Raw genomic sequence first — 27,641 nt, 5'->3', positions numbered from 1 at the left:
CTTTGCCCTAAGACAGCTGGGATAGGCTCCAGCAGACCCCCGTGACCCTGAATAGGAATAAGCGGGTATAGAAGATGAATGAATGTGGATTAATGTTATGTCCAGACATCTGACAGTGTTTAAAAATGTAAAAGCCATCAGGAGATTTTAATGTGACTTTGCATCTTCTCAGAGTCAATTCAATTTCTGGAGTTTCCTTTTTCCCACCCATCTTCTCAGCCTGGATTTGCCTTGGTGTCCACCCCGGGCCTACTGCCCCCTGGATACCATCTCCATTAGCACAGTCATTCTATATTTTTACTCCCATTCGCTATTATACCCGGGTGAAGTGTCCAGGCAGAACAGAACAGTGGCTCTTCCTGGTTCAACAATGGCTGGCCCAAAACCATTGTGTAGTAAATGGAAGCTTCGTTTTCAGACAGAAAATCGTGCCCCTTGGCTGCACGAAGAGGAGAGTAAAAGCAAGGCTTTCAGGAAAGCCATTTATGCATGGTTGGTAGCTTTTTTTTGTGGGTCTCACATTGTGGAAAAAATATAGCTATACTTTAAAATGATTAAAGGAAAAAGAAAGCTTTCTATTTCCTGTCTTTACTAAACTTCACAAGACCAAACGTGATTTTTTTTTTTTTTTTTTTTCTTTAAGGACTGCAGTACATTTGAATTCTTTAATGGGGTCTAAGCTTGCAGAAAAATGAGAAGTTATTGACCCACTATGCAAAATACTGCTGGAAGGCAAATAATGTAATGGGCTACTTGCGCTGTCTTGGATGACGGATGATTTAGATATATGGCTGCACCATTGACAGAGAGGTGTGTATGTGTGTGCACGTGCCTGGCTTATTGCCTTGTGTTTCACTGGAGATCCACTGCTGGTTGTCAGTCTCTGTGACGTCGGAGGCCACACACGTGATTTAGAGCGATGCTGATGGATGGTGGACGGGATGACAGGCTGGGGTTTTAAAACGAAGCACACAGGCAGGATGTACAGCGGCATGCAGGGGAGCATCAAGGTTAACGACTGTGGTTTCTAAGCATGCAGGAAAGAGGAGCCCTCGCATGCTTCCACTAATCTTCATGTCTGCAAAGGACACAGGCTAAGGATGGAGTGGTGGCTGAAGTAAAGCAGCACGACACGGGTTAAAGGTGCCCTGTGGAATTCCTTTTGCTCAGTCCAAACATATCATGGCAATATTAAACCCACCGGGAAAACACAGGCAGCTGAATGGGCAGATTAAAATTACAGTGAAATTTAGTGCAAGCAATTTCTCCAAATTTCAGGATTCAAAAGTGTTTTATTTTGTTGTTTTGTCCCTATACTGCAAGTGTAAATGTTTAATTACTGCGACTAATTAAACTTTTATACATTATCTAAAATGGGTTGCTATGGAGACTATATTGTTAACTGCAAGTTAACCCCAATAACATTACGCAATCTCAGATCCAGGGCATGATGAAAATAAAATGGCAGATGTAAGTTTCTCCTTCAACATCTCTTCCGTCACTGCCAGCGGTTCTAATTTTGCGTTCTCTTCTGCCCCAACAGTCTTCTTTAAACCCGCGCTGGTCAGACGTTAAGTGCTACTTCACTTAAGCCTACAAACATCAGATTTGAATAATTCAGAGCGCCAGAAGGTGCAGTGTTCTGCTGCGTCTGCCGGCTGACGATAAAGCTAATGGCAAAGTCTCAAGCTAAGCAGAAGCTCCGACCAGATTCCCCCTGGGCTCTTCGCTCCCCGCTCGCTTCCAGTGAGGCTGGCTCTCATTTCACATTGTGTTCCTGCAGCTTTTACCTCCAAAGACAAACAATGAGCTCCGAGACGAGTTCCTCACTTCACCCTGCAAGCCTTGGGGACGTCAATGTCCAAGGTCATCTTTTAAACAGTTTTTCTTTAGCCATTAATATTTGTCAGACTCATTCTGGTTATTATCTTTTCTAGCCTGCTGCTTGAGCCTCCGAAAGATTAGATGTATTTGAAAAACTGGCCACAAAACAACTTTTTTGTTGTTCTTAAATTGTTAGCTGGCTGTTTGTTTTCCCAATAATTTGTTATTACAACAGAAAAAGCAGTAGAATTTATAGCCTACTGCTTATTTTGAGGTTTATTTTTTTTTTTATATTTCTTTTTTTGGCCATTTGGGCCAACAGTCTCATATACCCATCTTATGAAAACCCATACCAATCTGACTACTTTTATGAGACCCTTGGGTCAAAATGGAATGAAAATGTTTCCATTGTGTTCACTTTACAAACCCAGTAAACTAGTGGGTTTGTTTTGGGAATAAAAATGAAAAGATGAGGCAGAAAAAGTTGTGCTTCTATTGCCCAGACATTTCAATCCAAGTCTAAGTTACGGCCATATGAGATCTTAGTGACCTCACCACAAAACAGTTACAATTACCGTTCTGGCAAGCAGGTTTCATTTTGATGAATTATTAATGTGTCTTAAGGGATGAGATTTTGTTGTGCCATTACCCGTAAAGTGATATTGGCTTTCAAATGATCCCTGGTGTGGTAAGTTGGTTTGAAGGCACCGGGTGTGTTGGTCACATTACCTCCCTCTGTCGCATTTAGCGATAAATCTTCCACATGCCTTTGACATGGCGAGCTTTTTAAAACAATGTAGATTTACAATCTTAAAATGTGATAAAGCGGAAGCTTAATGCAAGAGAACGAGTTTCTGAAATATTCTGGTTACGGCGCAAGGCGGTTCAAGATAATGTTTGATTTGCCGTTAGCTTCCGCAGCTTTGTCTTCCTGCTCCGTGTGTTTATCACAGAGGCCCTGCGGCTCTTCTCCCCTGCTATCAACACCTCTCCTTGCATTGCCCTTTCCTTTCCCTCCTTTGTCCTTTTGTCTTCTCGCTCAGCCTCCAGACACTTTAACTGAGCCTCACCAGCTGCCTGTGACTGCCTGACATTAGGGTTCCAAATCAACATGCTCAACATCTCCTCTGCCACTCCTCTTCATTATCGTCCTGACACTAGCTCCCCAGCGCCCTCATTTCTCACTTGCTGCACGACGAGAGCCCTGCGCTACGATTGGCTAACTATTTCACTCCTTTTTTCTTCCACGTGAAGTCATTTTAACTATTTATGGGGCTAAATTGTGGGTATTTTATCGAGAAGATAGGACATTTCTGCTTCCTTGTCTTGGCCCTGTTCTGACACTTCCCTTGTGAATGTAATAATTTCTCTGCCAACGTTTCATTATTATCCGTAAGCAGGGTCGCATTTTGTAGACAGCGCAAACTAGACGTGTTTGTTTGGCTGAGGACGGAACTGTAATGTGAGGAATTGAATTCACAGAGGCAAAATAAAAACAAACCCAGCGCATGGCCAAGCGAGTGGGAAAAATGGTATTTAAACAACACATCTGGGCGCCAAGGGAGACCAAGCAGTCAAGGAAATAACTGGCTTTGACACAAATTGTGAGTACTTACGCTGCAAGTGTCTGGTTGTTTTTTCGTCCCGGGGAATACGAAAAAAGGCACATTCTTGATGATAACATGAAGAGAAGCAATCTTTTTGTAGAAGTGGCTACCACACTGTGGCGTCACATTGCAGTTCCAGAATAAGCTCCTAGAGCCGGTGTTTATTGTGAAACTTCATGCAAAATCGTTTAACTTGATTTCAAGGCAGCTACTTTCCCCTTCAGCCCGTCTGAGTCTGGTGAATTGGATTTTTGAATGAAATTTAAGCTATTTCTTGAAATCGAGTGCAATCCTCCACCTGCTTCATTTTTGAGGCCACAGCATATATCAAAGCCACTGGATAGTAATGCTTCTGTATAAACATCCTGCACTGTCGATTTATTGCGGCTATGTTGTGCTAGTTTCTGCCGTTTGGAGGCTGTAAGCTATTTTGGCTGAGGGGGGGGGGGGCACGACACAGCAGCAGCTTCATAAATGGCCCTTTTGACATTTCGCTGCTTGACTCGTTTACACCCCCAGGTGTTTATGCATGTGGTGCGAGGAGAGCTAATGACTTTGTTTTAAAGTCAGCACCGCAGATGATGATTGTTGTTAAATTCCATAGGTTCTTGTTCCGCCACTGACCCGACACATTGTTTGTGGCATTTAGAAAAGCTACCAGAGGAAAAGCTGAAAAGTCTCTTCTCACCTCATATTAGCTTTGCTCTTGTTTTTTACCGATGTGTGTAGAACTGTTAGTAGTCTACTAGGTGGATTGATGGTGGCATATTGGAAATAGATGTTTGGTCCATTTTTAGGCTTTACAGATTTTAAAGCCTTTATAAGAGTGAATAAAGAAGAAATCAGTTTAACTATAAAGGTCCTAAGTGTATAGTCATCTCTTAAATATATGGAAATATTAATCTTGATTTTTTTTTGTTTAATTTTCTGAAGTGTCTTTTTTTTTTTTTTTTTTTTTTTTTTTACGAAAACAAAAATCTCACTTGCTGAATACTAAATTCCCTTTTCACCTGTCAAGACCAGATGATTTAAATGAATTAAAATTCCAAAAAATGAATAACATTCAGTCAATCATTTTAGAAACAAATTACTTAGCACCTTCTATCAACCACTTGTCTTGTTTTTCTTAACCAAATGAATGCAAATGGTTGAATGGTTTTGCAAGGAAACCTGACGTAATTTAGAATGATGGAAAAACATTCCCCACCACACACACACGCTAATGTTCTGAAGAAAAAGGAATTCATTTACAACAGTGAGTTACAGCCCTTTGTCTGTCATGGACATGTCATTTTTGTTGTCGGGTGAAATTGAAGATTGGGAGAAGTGCTTTGCAAAGCCAGGGCGCGGAGACGGGCCAAGCCTTCCTAGAAAGGCTTTTGGAAGTAAAAATATACCAACTGAGTCATTACATCGACAGAAATGCATGACCACACATGAGCTCTGACAGCTCATTCTGTCTGAGCACACATAAGGTTTGGGGGCTTGGGCTCGGCGCTCCCCTCAGCCGTAATATTGGAGGTGCGCGGTTTTAAAAACCTGCACGCGGGTGTGGAGGAGACGGTGACAGCAACACCACATCGCACCACTGCATGTCTTGGCTGCATTGTTGTTCCTATTTCGAGCCTGTGGAAAGAAGGGTTCCTCGGGCATCAGATGTTTTTGTGCGCCCGGAGCCTTATGTTGCTGCCACTGCAGATATCTCTCATGGCGCAAGTCAACCATACTGCCATTAGAGCAAAGACGAGCCCCTGAAAAGGAATGTGCTGACCTCCATCCGAAAGCTTCGCGGGAGAAGCCACCAGACCGTGACTCACTCAGTGCTCCATGACACTGCTGAGGTCAACTCGGGAGTCTGGCGTGCGGTCTTAAAAGCCACCGCACACTGTTTGGTGTTTCCATTAGGTGACCGACGAGTCGATTTAAGGCGACACGCCCCAGAAACGTGGCGCCGCAGCCGCAAGCGTTTGGGTAAATGTTCCGTTTATCCGTCTGTTGGTAAGATGTTGACATTTGAAGCATGTAGGGAATGGTTGAAGGTTTCTTTGTTTGTTTGTGTGGACACAGTGTTTGTTCTTGTTTTTGTTTGTTTGCTTGTTTTTTTTTTTTTACAAAAAAATTAACTTAAAAAATAGGTCTTGATTGGAATAATGAAAGGGACACCATTAAATGGGCCATTTCCATATTAAATAAATATGTTTTGGTGTTCTACCTTTAACAATTAACAAGGTTTGGTCCAAAAACTAGTTTGAGCTGTACAGGACTTTCTCCCCTGAAAAAGCTGTTTTGGTCCTGTTCTCTCCTCCCCTATCTGCTCCACCTTGAAGCCCCCTCCCTTGCGATTGGAGAGCCTCTCACTGCTAGCACTAACTAGCAGGGAACATTGCTACTCGTTCTCACGCAGTGAAACCTCGCCCACATAAAAAAAAAATAATAATAAAAAATAGAGAAATTGAGTAGAGGCATTACTATCATAACCAAAATTCCGAACGCCTTGTTTCAGCACAGTATCATGGATAAAAAATAAAAAAAAACATTGAAATTAAGTACGTTTGGAATTTAGAAAGTGAGTTGTAAATAAGTTGTCATTTTTCATACTGGGTGTGGGTCTGGCATGTCAGTCAGATGTGTTCAAAAGCTGAAAAAGTCAATTTTGTCAGGACTGACACTGTTTAAAAGACAATTGCTTGATTTTTAGGTGATACTTCCGCTAAAAGTCGGCTAAATCTGATGTCATGATTGCCATGATTTTTTTTTTTACCATTTGTTCAACCAAGACTAAAAACAAACATTAGATTACGGAAATCTTGAGTTGAACGTTTCTTTTATGATTCAGATATTCAGTGTTGTTGTGAGAATCTTTCTCTTATGTAGAAACGCACTGCGCTGGACACCTCTCGATCATTCCTCATAAACTACCTCGTAAACTGTCTCGTTTGCTTGCGATGCGCAGCCAGTGGCAAACAGCATATCTAATTATCCGCCGCCGGAAACGGCTCAAATGTTCCCCCGTAGTCAGAGTGAGTTTTTTTCTGCGCACCTCCCCGTCCCTCTTGTCCCTTGACTGACTGAGCTGGCACTCATTAGCGTGATGGCAGGCTCAGAGGAAGCAGCCGCGCTGAAGAGGCGGGGCCTGATAAGAGCCCTGGCAACTTCACGGCGCCGTTGACATTTCCACGCAGCAGCTCCCCTGCTTCTAATTGGATGCCGCCCGATAAGATTCCCGTGTTGTAGGTGGCAGCTGCTGATAAGATGCTGTCGGCTGCTGCGGGACTGAGCGGCATGATGAGATGTCAACAGCCCGGGAGTCAGTGGGCGATCAAGGCTAAATCTAGGCCATGAACTATGTATGTATATATGTGTGTGTGTGTATATATATATATATATATATGTATATATGTATGTATGTATGTATGTATGTATATATGTATATATATGTGTATGTATATATATATATATATATATATATATGTGTGTATATATATATATATATATATATGTGTATATATATATACATATATACATACATACATACATACACATATACATATATATGTATGTATGTATGTATATATGTATATATATATATATATATATATATATGTGTATATATATATATACATATATACATACATACATACATACACATATACATATATATGTATGTATGTATGTATATATGTATATGTATATATATATATATATATATATATATATATATATATATATATATATATATACATATATATATATATGTATATATATATATATATGTATATATATATATATATATATATATATATATATATATATATATATATATATATATATATATATACATATATATATATATATATATATGTTTTTTTTCTGCTTTCTACTCAAGCAGGGTTATTGAAATAGTGGTCTGTTGTTATGAATGTTCGAGAACAATTTCTCATCGTTTCAATGAAACATGGGTGTATGTGCAATAGGAATGCACAGACACTGTGGCATATGGTCTAGGCTTTCCCCTTCTTTTCCTCAAAATGTTTTAAACTCAGGAAAACCACAGTTGGACCTCACCACAATGGTGAAAATAAATTCTTTGACTCTTGCACCATGGAAGGTTTTTCTTTTTTGGCTCACTGGACTGCGTCGTTTTGCGTCTCCATGTACAAAATATTATGGTCCTTCTTTTCCTCTGGCTTTTAGCACCAACAGCTTTTCGCCTTTGTGGTTTGATGGACAAAAGTTTGTTTGTTTTTATGCGAGCAGCACGCTCAGGGGCAAACGCAATGGCAAAGTGTCAAAACCACAGATCAAGGCTCGTTTTAAAGGGGAGTTGGGAAGAAGGGAAATAATGAGTCTCTGTCAAAAAAATGGACACTGTGGACATCGACAAATTGAGGGTTGCCTGGCTTGAGTCATAAACTCTTTCCTTCACAACAGCATTATTAGTATTAACTCGGAAATGAATCAATGAAAATCGCAAATTCTCTGGATGTGTGTGCACAAACACATGCACACACACACACACATACAATCTGGGAGCTAATCTCCTCTCATGTCTTGTTTAGTTCGAACCTTTAGTGTGATGGATAAAAGGGTTGTCACTAAATGTGACCATGTCAGCCTGGTGTTGCAGTGGTCAGCACGGTCACTCTCACCAGTAACAAAGTGGTGGGTTTTGATTCCAAAGTGGGTCTTCATGTGTGTCATGTGCATTTTCCAGCTAGTTTCCCAATTTTTGTGTTGCATTCATATCAGCACCAGCTGTGCTCAGAAAAGCTTTGAATTGAGGAAACTGGAAAACAGTCTGCTGTTAACAGGCTCTGTGCGTTGGGAACAGCGCTAAAGGTTGTCATAGCAACAGGCCAAATGCCGTTTGTGGCCTATATGTATTCTACAGTTAAATCTTTCATTTGATCGTCTGTCGGGTTTTATCCCTTAAGTACCTCTGCTGTATTCTTTCCAGGTCCTGAGGCCACGGGGCCAGACAGACGTGTCAGGAAGATACATTTTTCCTTACTTCCAGTCTTGCACCGCTGGCTCTGGTCAATCCAGTCCACTGCTTCTATTGAAGTTTCCGCCCATTTGGCCACATTTCAGGCCATACTCATAGATTAAGCAGCTGTTTATGCTGGCAGAAGTAGCCTCAAATCTCTGGGGCTTGCTCTGGGAAGTGGAACTGCTGATAAGGAGATTTGTTTTTGATTTTTTTTTGTGTGTTTTTTTTGTGTTATTGTGTTCTTAGCCTAGATCTCTGTAATTAATGCACTCCGAGTCCCTCGTTTTCTCCCGGCCTAACTTCCTGTCTGTTTTCCTTGAACAGCAGTCCGTTAATCCCTGTTGTCATGCACCATCGCATACAAGCATATGTCCCCATTGATCCTAAGGAGGCAGTCATGCTTCTGCTTTTAATTACTGAATTACACCGCAGTGCTTGGCTGGTGGAGAGGCTACTTGTGCACAGCACTGTCATGTAAGTGAGGTTTGCCTGCAGAATAATGGAATGAACTTGTTTGTGTAAATATGAAAGATTGGCTGATCATGTGTCCAAGGTCCAGTTCAGTAGACATAAGGCTGGGCTATCTTTCTCAAGGCAGTGCAGTGCAGTTTTGTTTTTCCCCCAAACAGCATTTCATTAAAAGTGTAACGTCTATTTCAATCATATAGTCTAAGAGTCTTGCAGCTATTACGCTAATATTAATAGCTAACCAGGAAGGTAAACAACGAGTGTGATTCATGGTTCACTAAAATACTTTAATGAGTGAGAGGCAGGTAGACAGAGTTTTGTATTTGTTATGCAGATTTTTTTTTAGCAGCTTTCACATCCTTTTAGCTGATAGTTGGCATGCTTCTAATTTTCTCATTTAAAAACTGTAAATTACCCTCAAATTTGTGGGACTTTTTTAGTGGTGTGTGAATCGTCGTGTTTTTGTGCAAATTTTTTTAATGGGCGAGACCCGCTGCCTGAACACAGTCAGTGATGTGATGGGAAACAGATTGTGTGCCACCCAATTAAAACCTAATTTCAAGGTTACTTTTTGGATACTGACATGTTTCGCCAAAGAAGATGGATCATGCTAAAAAGCAAAGTCTGCTATAGATGGCGAGTGTTTTCTTTTCCTTGCTTTAGGATGTCTCTGGCTGCTGATTAGCCGTGACCATCAAAGATGTTCTCTCTTCAAGCATGGCAAAATGTAACAAGCTGAGGACTTGCAAGGCTGCTATTCTCTTTACGACAACAAAGAATGACAGTCCCACAGCTCTTCTTTTTTTTTTTTTTGATGCCCCGTTCTTTTGCTCTGACAGTTTAAACTTCAAAGGAGGGTGGGGGGGGGGAAAACAGATTTAAAGAAGCTCTTCAGCTTGTTTTTCCTCCGAGAGGATGTCAAGCTGTCCTTAAGGCATCACTAGACATTTTCAATTTGTGTTTCTCCTACTAGACACGGTTTTGGGTTTGCAGCAAGTGCTGGTTTCGCAGCAAACTCCTCACATGGCTTCCAATTAGACACAAGCATTATAGGTATTGTAACACCGCCCAAAAAATGGAAGAGCTGTTTTCTGATGTCAATTCGAGGTTCAGTGATTATTTTGATATCCAGAGCAAGTTTTGGTTCTGACGATCACGCCTTGGTTGGGTTCCCCATTGTATTCATCCCTGTCTACTCCCTTGTTCATCTGGTGGGAATCTCCTTTTGGCTTCCTCGTGTGTTCTCATATTCCTTTATATTAGAAAGACGTGTCTGGAGGTATATACTACCCTGCCTGCTCTCTACCACATCCTCTGAGAAGCAATAAGGGCTGACAGCAGTGCGGAGGAAATTAATCAGGCCCTCAGAACTTCACACATGGTCACTGCAGATATTTCCTTCAGTGAATCTACTGGGAAGACGTCTTGTATTTATATTCTCTTTACTGAGAAGGAGGGCCTGCACGGACAAAGCTGGAGGTTTACTTTTCAAGTGTATCTGTTGTGGTTTCCGCACTTTATTTTTCATGATTTGGAGATGAGTAATGGTCTGAGTCTGGGGCCGTATGGTGCCGGCCCACAAGGGTTCATGAAATGACAGTAATAAGTACTGACATAGATTCCACCTTGTTTTGAGATAGGCAGCCTCCAGTTTACAACAGGGCATTGAGAAGATTAGAAAAGAAGAGGTTTGAACTGCATAATGAAGGTTGCATTTTTTTAAATCAGTTTTATGCAGTGAAGTCAGTTTTCAGTGAGGCTGGTTTGTATTCAAATCACAGCAGTTTCATTTATTCTGTTGGAGGAACATTTGTACTCTCGATCTCGACAATGTGAAATGAAACTAAACTTTAGTCGTGTTTTCTATGCTGTAAGCTGTTTTTGGAGGAGTCTTTATCTGACAGAACAGGTTTTTTTCACTCGGTTGCCTGCTGCCCACTTGACAGAACATGTGGGATCAATTACAACGCGCAGCTGTTAAGTTTCCCATCCGGCATAACCGCCTCTGTACACACCAACGCCGCACAATCTAAACATCACGCAGCGTTTTCACCCTGAGTCTACAGACTTTGCTTTCATTCATTTTGTCCAAAGCGCCATCTGATCCATCCTCAGTTGGCAGGAAGTTCCTGTCAGATGTTTCCCTGTTCATCTTTCTTTGCTTTCTCTCAATTTCTCATTTCTTTTGTTTTTCTTTTCCTAGCGTCAAAGTCTTTTGCGTACTGCGAGTGACAGTGTAAAGTAAATATCATTGAGGTTTTGGTCTTTTGTTAATCATAATACAAGCACACTGAAGAAATGTATTGATATTATTATTATCATTATTATTATTATTTTTTTTTAATTTATTTATTTTTTTATTTTTTTATTTTTTTCATAACAACAACAACAACATCAACACTGTGCTCTTCCTATGCACAGTGTCTTTGTAGTTCTGGCACCCGCTGCTGGCGCTGTAACTCTGTCAAGCTGAAAGCTGATGAGGTTTATTGCCTTGAAACTAATTTTCTTTTTGCATATGGAATAATAAAAAAGAATGGGATGCCTTATTGACCTCTGGGTGACGATATAATAAATCCAAACGGCCTTAAACTGGGCCCATCTGGGTCGGAGCGGATTGTATTTACGCTTTACGTAAATTATATCTCAGCGGGTTTCATCCCCTTCTGTCACGCAGCTTACCTGAATGATGAAACTGCCCATTACCTCCGTTCCTCTTTAATTTGTTGCCCCGGTAATGGAGTCATTTTGCCCACATCCAGGCTGCCGTGTAATTAGATTGGATGCCAACAAATCAGCATTATATTGACGTCGCAGCGTGGCCATCATAAGTAACGTTGAAGATTCATTGCAGCCGCCGCCGTAGCTCGCGTCCTGCGGTGGAGTGGAATAGACGCTCTTTATCATTTGCACGTTAGAATGGCCCCAGTAATAAAATCCGTTGGCCATCTTTTAAATACAGAGGCATGATGCATGTGAGTTGGGTGTTTGGTGATGGAATGGCCATCAGAGAGATTGCATGTGGAGTGAAAGCGTCTTACTGCCTGCAGCTGTACAGTTGTTTGATTGTGATCTGGTTTGTGTTAAACAAGTTTGAGGCTCCGTTGCCCTTTTTTTTTTACATTTACGACGATGAGCCAACCCACTAAAACTCTCTGTTTGAACATAATTACATGAAGATTCCTCTGACGGTTTTGCGGGATGACTGCCACTAAGATGAAGTGAACTGAAGCCTTCGCTTGATCCAGCAGATGCTGATTTACACCGTATCCGTGCACTGGGCCATGTGTTGGGAGGTTCCAGGACATTGTTACGGAGCCAAATATTAAAAAGTGACAACATGATGAATGCGTTCTAGCACACCTGTCAGGAGTTGAATTCTTCTCAGATCAGTGTAGAATAATAAGCCCATAAATCTGAAATACATGCATTGCCATTACCCTCTTTGAACCTGCGTGTTTGATTCCTCCCAGATTCGCTGTGTTTTTTTTCTTCCGGCCGTCGCACAAACACTTTGCACTTATCTGCTTCTCCTTAATTGGGCAGCTCTCCATGTTTACGAAAAGGTGTCAACCATCAGTCTACTTCTGCTGTAGAAATGAACTTGGTGTCCCTCCAAGCTCATTCTTACAGATCATTAAAAGCTGTATTGTGACATATTTAACTCCACGGCGGCGAGCGTTCTGCTCCCACATCCTGTCAGTCATGTTGGCACCCCCGGCACCCCTCCCCCCTAGCACTGTCCTCTTTAAAGATTCTCATATTCAGGGTTTTTCAGAGCTTTTCAACACAAAATAAACCAAGCTTCAGTTTTGCTTTGAGCTTTGAGCGTTGAGCGAGGACAATGAGCATTGTCCCATTGCCATGATCAAGAGCAAACCTTAAGTCCCCAGACGTGAGTGGGATTTTAAGTGCAGCCTTTTTTTTAATTCCTCCCCACATTCACTGCAAAACACATCAACTAGACCTTCCCCCCTGTATTTTTTTTTTTTTTTTTTACGACCAATGATGAATTCGATAGGCTGCAGATATTGTTTTCTTTCCAGCCAACTGGCTACACATCAGACTGGGAGCACTGAGCCAGCAGGGAAAGTCTTTGGGAAAAGGCACAAAGCAAGCTCCATACCTCGCAGTTGGAGATGGAGGCTTCATACTTTCCATCGTTAGATGTACTTGAAGAGTGTTGAAGCTGTGTGTGTGTGTTTTTTTTTTTTTTTCTCCAAGTTAACTAGAAACAATTTGCTGCCCCTCATGTTGGACCTGATCCAGTCTAGGAGAATCAAGCGGTTAGGTCACTTCCAACCACTTAAGGCAGCAAACGGGTTGCCACGGCAAAACCTCTTCTGAGCTCCTCGAGCCCTTCAGTAACTTCATACAATTGGTGTGTCGAAGCTCCCAATCGGCTTGAGATCCCTCCTCCTTTTTCCCTTTTCATGTCCTTTATCTTGTATCCTTCCTTTCCACCCCTGCATATCAGAGTGATCGGTTCTGGTCTGCCACTTTTCTTAACCTGATAAGGAAGGAAGGAGTCGTGCTCCTGTCTACGACCAGATGTTCCTCCCTCACAACACAGAGGAAAGCACAAGTGCTGCTGCTGCTCTTGTAGAAACTGGCCCATGGTCAGGCATTTAAAGCTGGGGCTCGACTATCTCTTTGTTAGATAAATGCCGGATCTCCATTGTGCATCGCTTTTCTTTTTCTGTTTCTTCTTTGGAAAAGAAACAATTCTCACTCTTCATCGGCGGGTCTATGTTGTTGGGAGGTCTTTGGCATTCAGCTGCTCCAAACCAAACACCTAAATTCATTTAGGGAATTGTAATTAGGCATTTAGCTGTAATGACAGAGAGGACATTATTGGAGTCGAGACAGAGCAGCTTTAGTTTGTTGCCGTATTGCATCAGCGATATTCTGCCCTCTCAAGTGAATAATTTGCAAGTCATTTGTGGGAATAGAATGCACGTAGGGATGATTTTCCCCTGTTTAATGTGCAATATTGAAGCGGCGTTTGCACCAGCTGCACACAGAAGCTCCATGCTCGACTTCCTTCCTGACGGCCGCTGATTGCCTGGCGGTGATTGACAGTGTAACGAGGTGTTTATTTGGGTCAATGGTCTGCTTTCGCTCATGAGGTATAGTCTGACGTCTCCTGCAGATCCGCACGGTTTGTGCTTTTGGTATGGAACAGTGCAATCTGTTTCAAAACAGGTTTTGTGTCATTACGATGTGGAGAGGAGATGCAAATGTGCCGTCCTAAACTCAGTTTTGCTCATCATTTGCCCCAGAACTCCCATCAAAAAAATCTTTTTTGCTCCATCTGGTTGCACAATTGTGTACTATTTTTTTATTTTTATTTGTTTGTTTGTTTGTTTGTTTGTTTGTTTGTTTGTTTAGAAATTAAGTACCTCACATAAAGCATACAGTGCTTAACTCACTATAGGCCTTCCACAAGCCCCGGAGTGCTTATTGATCTTGTGTGGCCCAATATATTCTGTTCTACCTTTCCCAGCGAACGGGAATATCACATCAATATTTCTCTGGCCATGTAGCACCAGTTTGAGAAATGGCATCTCGCTACAGTTTGACAGCCCAGATTAAGGGCAAACCACCTTTCCTGCAATGAAATACATCTTTAATCAGGCGGAACCCGTGAAGATTTAAATTGATCATTTTCTAATGAGGATTCCTGCGGATGAGATGAGCCCAATAATAAACACTTTTAACCCTGTGGAGCAAGAAGGACTTAATGAAATTGTACTCGCAGCTTTAAGTCTGCTACTCTGGGCTTCGGCGTGGATTCGACACGCAGCGCTCCTTTTAGTATTTTGTTGCAGAACTTTAGAGTCACCCCTCCCGCGTGTTGGTTTCAGGTTGCTTTTTCCAATCTAATTTTGAGGCAGTAATTCGATTTGACAACCTCCGCTGCCTCCGTGGTCACCTTTTAGAAAAAATAAATAAATAAAAAGAAAGAAAGAAAAGAAAAGGCAACTTAGATTTACTCCCAGCCATCAAATTGCAAGGGATTGATTTGCAATGGACTCCAATTTCGTCTGCGTGCAACAGATTTTTGGCAGTTCTTTATGGACACCGTAATATTGTCCCATTGTTATGGCAGTACAGAATTTGAATAAGGGAGAGTCTAAGTCAAATTGCCTCCTCAGAGAAATGCCTGAGCTTGACTCTTCGTCAGTTTTAGAGAAAAATAGAACTTTTTTCCGCACTGCTGTAAAAACCATCATTCTTCTATTAAGTGGTAAAATTACAGACAAGCTGCTGTGCTGTCGTCCACATTACCAACTGTATAAAATGCAAATTAATTCACAGCTTTCGTGTGAGGTTTCCCTTTGCGTTTAACGTCACACAAAATGCTGCCGAAAAGCCTCGTGTAAATCCTGAGGCTTGAGTTGCTCTCAAAGTGAGTCAACATGTCCACTACTTGATGTTGATGTAGCTGACCTCCCAAAATGATTTTCTTTGTTTTTTGATACGCAATTCTCTCCTCTGCATTTTTCATCAGCGGTTTTCATTTCTTTCTTTTTTCGTCCATGTCGGGAACTCCAACGATCTGGGCAAAAATCCCATTTGGTATCTGTTAGGGTGATCAAACGAGAGATTGATGGCAGTTTTCAGACATTTTTTTTTTTTCCACTTGTTGGACGTGCTTGTCTTCAGGCGTGTTCTGTCTTCTTCAACTCTTCACTTTGTTGTCTTCTTCTCTGCCCCTGAATGAGACGCAGTGAAGCAAAACAGTCAGGACTCTACGCGCTGTGCCATTTCTAATCACGAGGCTCTTAGTAGTTTTATCATAATTAACAGATCAAAGAAGCAGAAATAAGGGCACTCATACACTGTTAAATAGATAGTGGGCGGTGGGCGTATGTGCGCTGGCGAGTGTATTTCAGATATGTAAATATTCTGAAAACAATAAAGCGTTCACGATAACCACATTTCCCCATGTTGAGCACTCTCTCTGAGGTGATGGGAGACAAGCTGATGAAAATATCTTGAGCCGGGATTTTCCACGCATGTGCTTTCTGTCTTGGCTTCATCGTTTGCAATTTATGAGAATTGTTTCCCTCTACGAGCCCTTGAAGCTGCTTTTTTTTTTCGACTCACCTACCTTCTCAGAAACGCACAGACGGCATACGCACTCACACACACTCAAATGCACGCACACACACACACGCCTGCATTCAGAAGAAGATTAAGGTCAAAGAGGTATGCGCGCTCGGAAAGCAATTCTTCACTGGAGCTGTTTGAATGTTTTCTTCACTATGTAATTTCCATGGGCACGGCGTGTGTATGGACACTTCTTCTCTTTCTTCTCCTTCTTCTCCCTTAAGCGGTTCCCATCAGGGTTGGCCCACAGCCAGTCACCTGCCTTCATCCGCACCTGCATCCTCGTCTTCTCTCACACCAACTAACTGCATGTCCTCTTTCACTGCGTCCATAAATCTCCTCGTTGCTCAACCTCCTGCCTGACATTTCCAACCTCAGCATCCTTCTACCCAGATATTCGCTGTCCCTGCTTGTGTTATATCAAGACGCCTCCAGATCTAAAATGTCAGGCATGTTTGGCATTGACAAATCGAAGTTTGCGGATTAGGAAAGTAACGTAAATTTCTAAGCCTTTTCTTTCATGTTGTGCCCTGCAATCATGTTATATCATTTGTAATTATTGTGCGTCAGTGTTTATATGCACTGCCTCTGTTTAAGGTTAAGGTTTGTTTTCAGTCACCCTTTTTTAATTTCCCTGCTCTTTGTCACTGAAAAGTTTTTTTTTTTCTCCTTTTTTCACTCTATTTCGGATTTTTACCCCCCCCAATTAGCTCTCCAGGGATTGCAATAAACCTGTAGTTAGCTGTTGAAACCATGCGCATTTTGGATTAAATGGGCCATAGTGTCACGCCTCTTGCTGTTAGGGCTTGCAGCCAATGGGCCTTTAAATGACCTAATTTCCTATCAGTATCCCGGGGGGAGGGCGGCAGTAAGGAGCGCTAAAACCTGGACACAGCCTGCAGAGAAACATTGTCAGAAAAGGTTGAGCTGGACTTTGGCTAAATCGAGCCAACGGTGGCCTTGATTGGCGGTAGTTATTTCCCCATTTAAATATATTGCCGTGTTATTGGTTTAGAGTTGCTCACAGGGTGCTCCTTTAATAGCCTGTTGATGGCCATTTGATTCCTTTTTATGCCCCTGACATGTAGATCACATTGCCGCCGGTGAAAGGTTTCTAGCTTGTCCCTTGTCCATCTGCACAAGCACTTCGCTCGAGTGCGAGGCAACAGATGTAGCTGAAGGAAGATTTCTCTCCCGCTCGGCGGCACCATGGCTTCGCACGTGTCCCAGCGCCGTGAAGGCCACGTCGCCGAACACATTAGTAGGCCTGATCTTCACATGGACGTCCGTTAAGATTAAATGAGGAAGTGATGGCATTTCATCTTCAGAAGGTCAACAATTAAGATGTCAAGGTTTTTTTTTTAATAGCCACACATTTCTGGCTGTTATTAAATTGCTTTTTTCACAATGGCAGCAGAGATTGTGATCGTATCCCATCAACACACATGCAGCTCTGTTAAAAGGTCATGACTTAGGTCCAAATCTATTTTGTAATTTGCCCACCAGTATGAGGCACACAGGGTGCCAATGAACACGGTGGTGAGGAACAGATTATGCAGTTTTGAATATAAAACATCATCAGTTACTTTCAAAAGTTTAACTTGTTTGATTACCAGCAAGAGTTTTGCACCTCCCCACCCACCCAAAAAAAACATCACTTTTTGATATATGTACTTAGTCGTCGTTTCATTCCGTTCAAGCGATTAGGCTTTAAGAGGAGAACGTTAAGTACCGTAATTCTTCATTCCTCATCAACATTAATTCTTTATTGGCAGCATTGTGTTTGGCTTGTGTGGCTCATTGATGCCAAGGTTAACTAATGCATCACATGTCCCAAACTGTGCTTTCGTGCACGTCTTCATCCCTCTGTTGATTTCTTTTTTTCCAGCAGCTGTTTGTAATACTCGACCCGGTTCAATATATTGACGAGATATTGTAAGACGGTTCTGAACAGAGGAGCCAAGGCTGCTACCTCCCGCCTTCAAGGTGACTGTTGCCTTCCCGAGATCAAAAGACGACGGTGATGGACACGCAGAGCTGTAGGTCCGCAAAGTATAATTGATCACTTTAAAAGGGCTTGGGTTTGTTTGTACTGATGAAACATGAGACAGTGGGGTCGATGCTGGACGGGCAGCAGAGAAAAGAACAGAGGTCAGCGCGGTGAAGACAAAAAGGGCAACAAAACAGTTGGGGAGACGCACTGAACTACTGGAAGAAAAGAAACGCGGTTTATCACAGACATTGTAGACGTTTAAAACCTGATTAATATTTCTTAAAGGCTGTTAATGATTATGTTTAGATTTTCACGTAATTTGAATCATGTAACCAATTGTGCCGATGTAAGTAAATGTTGTTGTCAGCTTCCATGTGCTGTTCAGAGTGATATTGGATACTGTTGCGCTTTGACTTCCAATTTATCAGCCCAAGTGCAGCAGCACGAGAAAACATTCGATAGGAATTGCAGAGAATTGACTTAGTTATTTAGGCAGGATGGTTTTGCTCATCTTGCGGAAAATGCAATGAATCAATAAATGATAAAATGTGAATCACATCATCAAAAGCTGCAGGAGGTTAAGAAAACTGCTATGCAATAAGCATGTTGGAAGAAATCATTATTTCCCTTCCAGCAACATGGTCAGAGAGAGAGAGAGAGAGAGAGAGAGAAAACCCTCCTGGCTCCTGCAGCCCAATTGACATTAAACTCAGCAATTGGTTTCTTGGCACTCCGATTTCTGGATCACTCAAACCAGTCCAGAAACATTTAACTGCGCACCTTTTCCGCAAACCATCACCTCGACACGTTGATGTCTGTTCGCTCACCTTCACCTACATAAAGTGTGTCCTTGCAAATGTCAGCCACCATTCCAGAGCAAAGAGGCTCCTTTTTGCCCCATTTGCCAAATGTATTAATGAGTCCTCGAGCCACGCGTGAACCGACGGCGCGTACGCAAGCGCGTAATACCCACTGTTACTCAAGTGTCGTGGCTTCAAAATCCGTGAAAGATGAGATCCGGCGCGTTTTTGTGAGTGCCGCTGCGTCAAAACAACGAATGCTGAGAGGCCCCATGGAGATCCAAGTAGCGAAATCAACACTTCAGCCAGTTTTAATTTGCAGTTTTTCTCCGCTGAGCAAGAGCAGCCACTTGTGCTGAGGACACGAGCTGTCAGAGCCGCAGTGTGCATCCGTCAAGGCGGCACGGACGCCGTTTAATGTAGTGTAAACTGGAACAACAGTGCTAATAAAACAGCCTGGTGGCGCTCCTCTTGTTCCATTTTGAGCCCTCCAACGTGTCCTCCGTTAGCACCGCCGTGCCCGTTAACAAGCCGGCGAAGCCCCTCGGTGGTGGTGCGCACGCCACCACCTTTTTTCAGGCCTCCTCTTGTGTTACTGGCAGCTGACAGCTCCGAAAATTAGCCTCTCGGGGAGCGACGGCGACAACCAGGCAAATAATATTAGCATGCGTCGGAAACTAAGTGCGAACACCTGGAATGCCAATATGGAGACACAGAGCGGGATGCCTGCCTTCCCTTGCAGCGGCCTCCGCCACCGCAGCCCTGTGAAATGCGTGTAGAGTGCGGTGCTTCACATGCTCAAAGCGTTCGTCTTGGCATCAGGACGGCAGCCAGCAGTCGAGGCAATTTACAGGTCCGTCGGCGAGGAAGAGGTGGAGCGGAGGAGAGTAGAAAGACTGCAGAACTGTGAAATAGGGATGAGGATCCACCAGAGTATGAACCGCAAATTGTTTGTCGTCTTTATTATTGGGATTTAAGTGTGTTTGTGTTGTCACGCACCTGTCACAACAGGGTTGTGAGTTGTGTGTGCGTTTCGCCCAAAGTAGATCCTTCCGAGGCCTTAGTAGCCGAGCTCCTCGCGAATGCCTGATATCATCGGATTTGTGCTTATTGCCAGGATAATCTTGTTTCATGCTGCATTATGTTCTCGCTGTATCTGGCAAATGGAAGGTCTTATTTTTCATCAGAGCACATATTACATTGTGGGCAGACATGTGAGTAAATTCTCGTGCCCCTAACCCGTTTACGGCGGCGCGAGCTCGATGCAAAACAAGATCCCGAAATTATGAAACGTATAAGTCAGTGCAGGAGTCGCTCCAGTAAAGGTCTGCCAGACAGGAAGTGTCCAGAGGCGGAGGGATGAAACAAAAAAAAACATCAGGCCGAATGGATTCCAAGTTAAAAGCGATGCTGAGATGACGGCGGCATCTTGGGTGAGCTCGGGGTCACGGCGGCCTCCCCTCCTATCTTCTCGCACACCGAGCACGGAATTAGAGCAGCAATTTGGCGAATGGAGGCGGCGGGAGGTGATGGCTCTCCGCCCTTTAGAAAACAATCTTCTGTCTCAATCTACGCGGTTACAAGCGTCTCCTCCTGCTGCAAGGGACCTTTCATCGGGCTGACTCGAAGGTCACGGAAATGATAGCGGCTCTTGTCCGTGTCCCGCGTTTGTCTTGCAGACGGAATCTGTAACATGACGATGGACTCCAACTCCATGACCATGCCCATGTCGGACCCGAACCCCTGGGCGACAGCCATGAACAACCTTGGGATGCCCCCCATCGGAATCAGCGGACAACAGCTGATGCCAGGTACGTCGATATTGAGATTTTTGAAGTTAACCTACAGAGAGACAGATGCACTGATGGCTGGACTGATGAGATCCTGGTGATCAGGAATTACAGCTTGCATGGTGTCTCTTCTATAGTCATTCATCAAGTTAAGCATTTTTTTTTTTTTTAAATCTTGGGTTTGGGTGTCTTTTTCTTTTCTCTTCTGGCTATCATCGTTGCACTATGGAAATAATGACCTGCCATCTGCTAATGACAGTATATTATTTATGGGCAGAAAATGCGTCTTGAGTTCTGTGGCATTCAAGGTGGTAATTTATATTCATCTAAAACCTTCAGATTAACTGTTGGGAAAAAAATATTTTATTTTGTGGTCTGACATTATAAAGATGGATTTCACATTAATAGTAGAAAGTGGAGAATCCATGCTGCCCTCACTGAGAGTCAGGCCAACAAGGGTGATTTGTGGTGGCACACACCAGCGTGATGTAAAAGCCCGCAGCCGTAACGAGACCACAGCAAGGGTGGCGAACCATATTTGCATATTCACATATCCTGAAATTAAAAATAATGAAGCACTTGTGTCTTTTTTATCTTAACAGAAGTGTTTTAAGTTAATTTATTATCATTGTTTGGGGCAAGGTTTCCAAAGTTTTGTAAAGCATGATTGTTCATTAGCATTTTTGTCCTTGACTTAATTCATGTTGCGGAGTTTGATCTCACTGCCGCTGTGGCCTTAAAGGAAACGAGGAACTTCTCACCCTGTGACCGAGCTCATTTTGTATTTTTTTAGTCTAAGCTTGGATGATCATTTTGCTAATAATATTACCATGGTGTGTACAGAAAAAAGTTTGCTGAATAAAGTGTCTGTTTAGAGTGTCTTTATCACACTCTTGTTTGTCGGTTTAAAAAAGAAAATCACAAAAGTTGCGGGGTAAATCCATTTTCCTCATTATTTAGGGTGAGGGGCGACGCTCCAGTTCTCATCAAATACATGTTTAGTTGGCTGGAGTGGAGCTGCGGTGAAAACCCCGCTGCCTCTCTGAAAAGTTCACTTATTTTCAATTTGATGCAGCAGCTGCATAAAAAGAGCCGAGCACTCTGAAAGAAAGACTTTCTCTGGAGCCGCTGCAGACACTCTCCCCTTATTATCAGCAATGGAAAATAGGAGAAAGAAATAATAATAAAAAAAAAAATGCTGACACCCACTGAAAACTAAATTTGGACACAAGGTTGTCTGACTGAAAAAATGCTATTAAATCGCCCCTTCGCCCTCTGCTCGCGATGAAACAGCAGCTTTCCTCAAGACATTATCTGGTTTCGTCGAGACAAACTCATCATCATCATCATCATCATCATCATCATCATCATCATCATCATCATCATCATCATCCCGCTGTTATTGGCTTCCTTCCTCACACGACTCGCAGGTGATGCGCTTCGGCGCTGGCGTTTGCAGAGGTTTCGCTGGTGTATTTGCAGCTGTGTTACATCAGCAGCCGCCCTTTATTTATTTGATTATATGGCCTAGTACTAGAGTGGGGCTCCTGCCTTGTGATCCGGCCTTGCGATTGCTCTGCCACGTTCAGAAGCCGCCTCCCACTCTCGTCTCAGAAGAGGGTGGGTTTTTTTTTTCTGTTTTGTCTTTTCTCGGTGTAGAGCCTCTGCCTAACTCCCCGTCCAACTTCTTAGCTTAAACACAATATCATATTTGAAACCTGGCAGGCCCCAAAGTAGAACCAGACTAATATTAAGGGAAACACGCACGCACGCACGCACAGGGCCCTGCTATAATTCACATAACGCAAGCGAAAGCCCTTCTGCAGAACAGTGCCGGGTTGAGGGGGAGTGGAGGAACGGCATGTACTGTTAGAGATAAAGACCGCAATCTTCATACTTAAATGCATCCATTTAAGTGCATTGTTTGCAAGTTTCCCATCTTTTGAAACATGTTTGAAGCACTTTCAGACTCTTTGCACGTCATATAGCAGGAGAAGCGCGGAGGTCGCTGCATAACTTTAATGGCGTCTCTTTTCCGCCATCCCTTGTGTCATTTGGTCCGGCCACAAAATACAGTGTGCGTGTCCAGAGTCTGGCACAGGCGGCTGCTCTGCAGCTATTACCGGTAGTCATATGATTAGCTGTACCCTCACTTTGCTGGGTAAAACTTCTGCTCAGGCAAAAGCTGCTCGCGCCGGTTCCTGCCGCTGTCGTCCTGATGGACGTGGAAATTGAGGCGTTTGCAGATATGGACATTCTGGCTCCAAAAAAATTAACACAGCGTTGCGACTGCTGCCAATTTTCCAAATTTCCGAGTCTCCAGCTGAGTTTGAATTGGTGTCATCATTCACGGTAGCAAGTGAATCACGCTGACATTGCTCCCAGAAAATGGTGTTTGCTGTATTTACCCTTGAGAGGTTAATCCAGCAAAGTTAATGTCCGTGGCTGTTTGCCCTGCTTGACTGAATCACTGCACTAACTGTGCACACAAGTTTTGTGACGGTTTTTACATTATTTTGCCAAGCTGTTTCCTCCTTATGTATGCCAGTACTGTTGCATTACCATGGAAACGACTGTATATGGAAATGATTTCATGCCAGGGTCCACTGTGCTGTCTTTAACTCAGGTTCTCAGCCATTCACAGCTCAGATGTTGACAAAAATATATACTGTACATATATATATATATATTTCACGACTAAATAAATGTCAACGTGACATTTGCAACAAGAATAATGATTAATTCCAGCCAAGCACAGCTTACTCAGCGCCGCAGAACCTTGAAATCACGATAGGGGCTCTAATTAGGCCAAATAATTAAACAGTCCTGTGTGGCATTAGTAATGGGTAACAGGGCCTTTAGGAATCAAGCAGGGTAATAAATCGGGCTATGAGAAGCCTTGATAGAGAAGGTCTGGGAAAGAAGAGGACAGTTGTGTCTCCTGGAGTGGATCACCTGGAACAGCAGCTGGTGTCTCCCACCCCCGGCCAGCCCTGGTTTCCCGTTATTTTCTTCATTTATTTCCCGTTACAGCTGACTCAGCCACCGTCACCCACAGCCACATCGCAACACTTGCTCACTTGCTCTGCACAGGGCTGAGCTCATTTTTTCGCCCTCAGAATAAACTGAGTCACGCTGCTGAAACGCTCGTCTGAGCGGCGCATAATGTTACCAAAAGGTGAATCCAGCGCTCCAATTGAAAAATGATTGCCTACTGTAACCAGTGATGTAAGGATTGGCCATTTCAATCCTGTTTTCCTTATTCTGCCGCTCGCTCGAAGGGCAAATGTATTTTCAGTTATGCACATTTCAGAATTGTGCTGCCTCTGCAAAGCAGGTGAAATTTGGCCCAGGGCTTTCCATTTCAGCCCATTCATCTTCCATTTACACTCATTTAATCATCTTTATTCTGAGTATAGAGGGAAATACTTAATTTTGTGTAATTTAAGAGCTCCTTTCTTTTGGTTTTTCAATAAAACAACATTTCAGCTGAAGTGAACTGAAAAAGGTTCATCCTGAACAGAAACAGTTCTTTCATCGGTGGTCGTCGGTTTTATTGCCCAGACGGTTTTCCGATTGGAATAACTGTCTGATTATGAATTCATCTAGACCCCTTTCTTTTAACCGTAGACTCATCGCGAAGCGCTGGAGAAACACTGCTGCACATGTCACACAGTGGCGCAGCAGCGTGCACTTCCTTTTCCCGGAGCACATTGTGGCTTCTGAAGTAATCCAGGCGGATTAGTTATTGATTCTTCGTCGTGACTGAACACCCTCTTCCTCCTTTTTGTTTAACCTCAAAGCACTGGGGCGGATTCCTTGACACTCAAACGCACTCTGTCTGTCAGTCTCGACACGTTTGTCTGTGGAAGCGCTTGTTACATGTTACATGTGTGTTTTTCGGTGGCGGAGGGCGGGGGGGGGGACAACTACGTTTCAAGAGACTTCCGGCGCTAAGTGTTTCATTTCACCTTCCTCTGCTGTGCGACTGAAACGTATTTCTTCAGTTCTACAGTGTGTGTGTTTTTTCCCCTGACTCTGGCCAATTGGATTATGCAGACAGACAGACAGACAGACAGACAGCTGGTCTCAAAGCCGAGGGGCTCGTCCGCCAGTGGCAGGAGATTTATGTGTGTGGACGCACTGAGTGAGCAGCCGTTGGTGTTTCTCCATGTAAAGTGTTTGGATAAATGGAGAGATGGACTCAGCGCATAAGATCAAGGCCCTTTAGCGAGCGCTAATGGCTTCCGTGACAGCTCCCACCTGCGCTTCAAACATTATCACGGTGTCGCAGTTGCAAACAGCCCCCTGCCAGTTCAGTATTCTTTCGCTCAGGTTTTATTTTTTTCCTCCCACACTGTTTTTATACTAGAATTGTTATTTAACTGAATTGCCCTAAGACAGGAAATGTTGTCTGTGGTCCGCACTGATAAGACAGGATTAGCTGGCACCGCCGATCTCTGCTGCATCAGTTTCTCTTGGAAGGAGAAAATCAAAAGTAGTGTTTTTTTTTTGTTTTGTTTTTTTCTTTCTTTTTTTGAACGCTGCAGTTGTAGATGCCTTAAGGGTCATGGGGGCAATAGTTATAGACTCGAGGAACAAAATTGTTTCTTAATGTCAAACTGGTTGCCTGCGTCCAAACAGGCCAGTGAAGCCAGAAGTCATGGTCATTGGTCACAGCTATAAAAAAAAAAAAAAGAAAAAGAAAAGGCGTGAGTAGGCAGCAATATTACAGCAGTTTAAGGCATGCTGGTGATGTGTCGCCGCTAAGTGTCGGAATATTTCTGTCAACGTCACCTCCAGGGTCGCCGCTGGGAGAATGTCGCTCCCGCCTACGACAGGTCAAAGCTGGGAGAGACAGGTCAAAGCTGGGAGAGGCCACCAGAGGGAACATGTTGCTCTCCGTGGCCCCGGATCCCGACACAGCCTTTGCATTAACACTTGCAGGACTGTGGAGAGTTCAGTAGGCTGTAGACTGAAGAGGGGAAACATCTCGCTCCTCCCAGTGGTTCAAGGGAGCAGACTAACATAAATTCCCCAAGGGGAAACAATGACCTATCGAGAGAGGTTGCTCCAGGGCAGGTGGAGGTCTGGACTGCTGAGCGTTCTCTGACTGGCTACCAGGTTGAGTTTTCAGGATTGAACCTTTTTATTAACAATGCCAGTTTCTCGTGATTGTTGAAGGTCAGGAGTGGACCTGTGAAATGACAACAACAATCAGACTGATTAGAGAAAGGAAGGTCAACCCAACTACGATCAATTAGATGTGGAAAAGAATTTCCCTTTCATTAATTCTGGGAGAAATAAAAGAGAAATATTCTGCACCTCTGTTGTAAATAATCACCTTCAGACATTTTTCCTCCGTCCCTCCTAGATTGTCTTCAAGAGATCCAGTTTTCCTTTTGCGTCTTTTTAGTCATTCGTTTAAATGCATGGTGAACAGACATACATCGTGTTCACCATGCAGCACATTTGTCTCTGATGTTGTCTGGGATTAGGACGTAGGCTCAGCACGTGGACTGCGCTGCTCCAGTTTTAAAAACAAAAGCTGAAATGTGTTCACGTTAAAAGGATTAGTCCTTCCAGAAATGGATTTTTACCTACCGCGTTGTCGGAAGCGTTCTTGTGAGCCTTCCACTCAGCGGCCGTTACGACAAAACACTGTTTGCGTCTTTCCCACATAGCGACACAGAGCACTGTCGCTTCCATATCACAAATCACAAAAAAAAAACAAATTCCAATAAACACGACCTGCTAAATACTGTAACGCGTGTGTGTATATATATGTAGAGATACTGTATACATACATATATTCATATGACAACATTAAGTAGAGTTTGTATAATGGAGCGGCATGACATTGTTGCTGCAGGACAGCTGAGGAATGCAGGAATTTACCATCTGTGCCTTAGTGGCGTAAAAGTGGCATTAAAGTAAATTCGGGGCTGCCAATCACTGCCACCCTCTCGCTATTCTAACAATATAACCTTGCTGATAACGCGGCAAGACAGATTTGCCTCGTAAAACGCTCCAACTTTCCCTCTTTAATTCTGAAAAATCGCACTTTCGTGCGCCGAACTTCTCGCGGCGAGGAGCCAGGGAGCGTAAATTGCAATGTGCAGAGCAGACCCAAACATCTGGCTTCGGCGTCTCTGACATTTGACAGAGACAGAGAGAGAGAGAGAGAGAGAGAGAGAGAGAGAGAGAGAGAGAGAGAGAGAATATCCTTTTCTTGCAGCACCTCACCGTGTATTTCCACAGCCTTCGTCAGTGTTCTCCTCAGCACTTCCACACCATAAGTAGAACCAGATGCGGCGCTATAGGGTTCACTCTCTCTACTTCTTTCAGCCTGCAGACCTCCCAAGATGGATGTCGTTTCTTTATAGTATGACTTTCTCTACACGGTTACTACATATCTGCCGACTGTTTATGTGTCTTGAGTTTCTAAAAGGAAGCATTTTTTTTAGATATATATACAGGGATTAATAACTTTGATTTGTGTAAATAATCTGAAAGTTGTTTTCATAAGTCATAAACGTGCCCTGAGAAAATAGCTGTCATCGTTTTAAATGAGGATCAGAGTTTCTCCACTGGTGCGCGATGCCCTTTGGCTCATTTAAATCTGTTCTGGATTTAAAATCTCCTGTTGTCTGAACTCATGCATTAAACTCTCACACAACGTTGTCTGGTACCTGTCTGGTTTGTGTTCTGAATGTGCTCTGCGTCATGCTGATTGGTATTTGAACAACAGCTCACCTCTTTAATCACATCTCAGAAATGTTTTCTTGCCTGCTCGTATTGTGTTAAAAAAAATAAATAGAGACAGATTCTTTTTTTTTTTATAATTTCATCACTGATTGTGGTTCTGTCACTAAAAAGAGATGCATTTAAACTCAGCAGCGGGGAGGCTTTTTACGCACATTTGGAAGGTCCCAAATTAAAACGTAACCCTGGAGAATTCATAAAGTCCCAATGGAGCAACAACGCGTCTCGAAACAAACAACAGCTCCTTTGTCTGCTGTTTCACACGAACAGCAGCTGAGAAAACCTTCC

At 43.1% G+C, this 27,641-nt stretch overlaps 1 protein-coding gene across 6 annotated transcripts in view; it reads left to right on the top strand.

The window, feature by feature from the left end:
- The window catches only part of enox2 (ecto-NOX disulfide-thiol exchanger 2), a 126,243-nt gene that overhangs the window by 59,191 nt on the left and 39,411 nt on the right, over nucleotides 1-27,641 (top strand). For 5 of the 6 annotated variants that reach the window (XM_076011898.1, XM_076011920.1, XM_076011927.1 and 2 more), the window contains one exon: nucleotides 20,478-20,609. In XM_076011898.1, the coding sequence (XP_075868013.1) occupies nucleotides 20,478-20,609 (132 nt within the window). Of the gene's footprint in view, nucleotides 1-3,409; nucleotides 3,429-20,477; nucleotides 20,610-27,641 lie in introns of those variants that run through there. The other variant, XM_076011936.1, reaches the window with a different exon arrangement.

The sequence above is a fragment of the Nelusetta ayraudi genome, unplaced genomic scaffold (assembly GCF_046127955.1).
Source record: "Nelusetta ayraudi isolate G7.1 ecotype Tasmania unplaced genomic scaffold, CSIRO-AGI_Nayr_v1 ptg000005l, whole genome shotgun sequence".
NCBI classification, from domain to species: domain Eukaryota; kingdom Metazoa; phylum Chordata; class Actinopteri; order Tetraodontiformes; family Monacanthidae; genus Nelusetta; species Nelusetta ayraudi.
The sequence above is the reverse complement of the archived record's forward strand: the minus strand, read 5'-3'. Positions and strand labels throughout refer to the sequence as shown.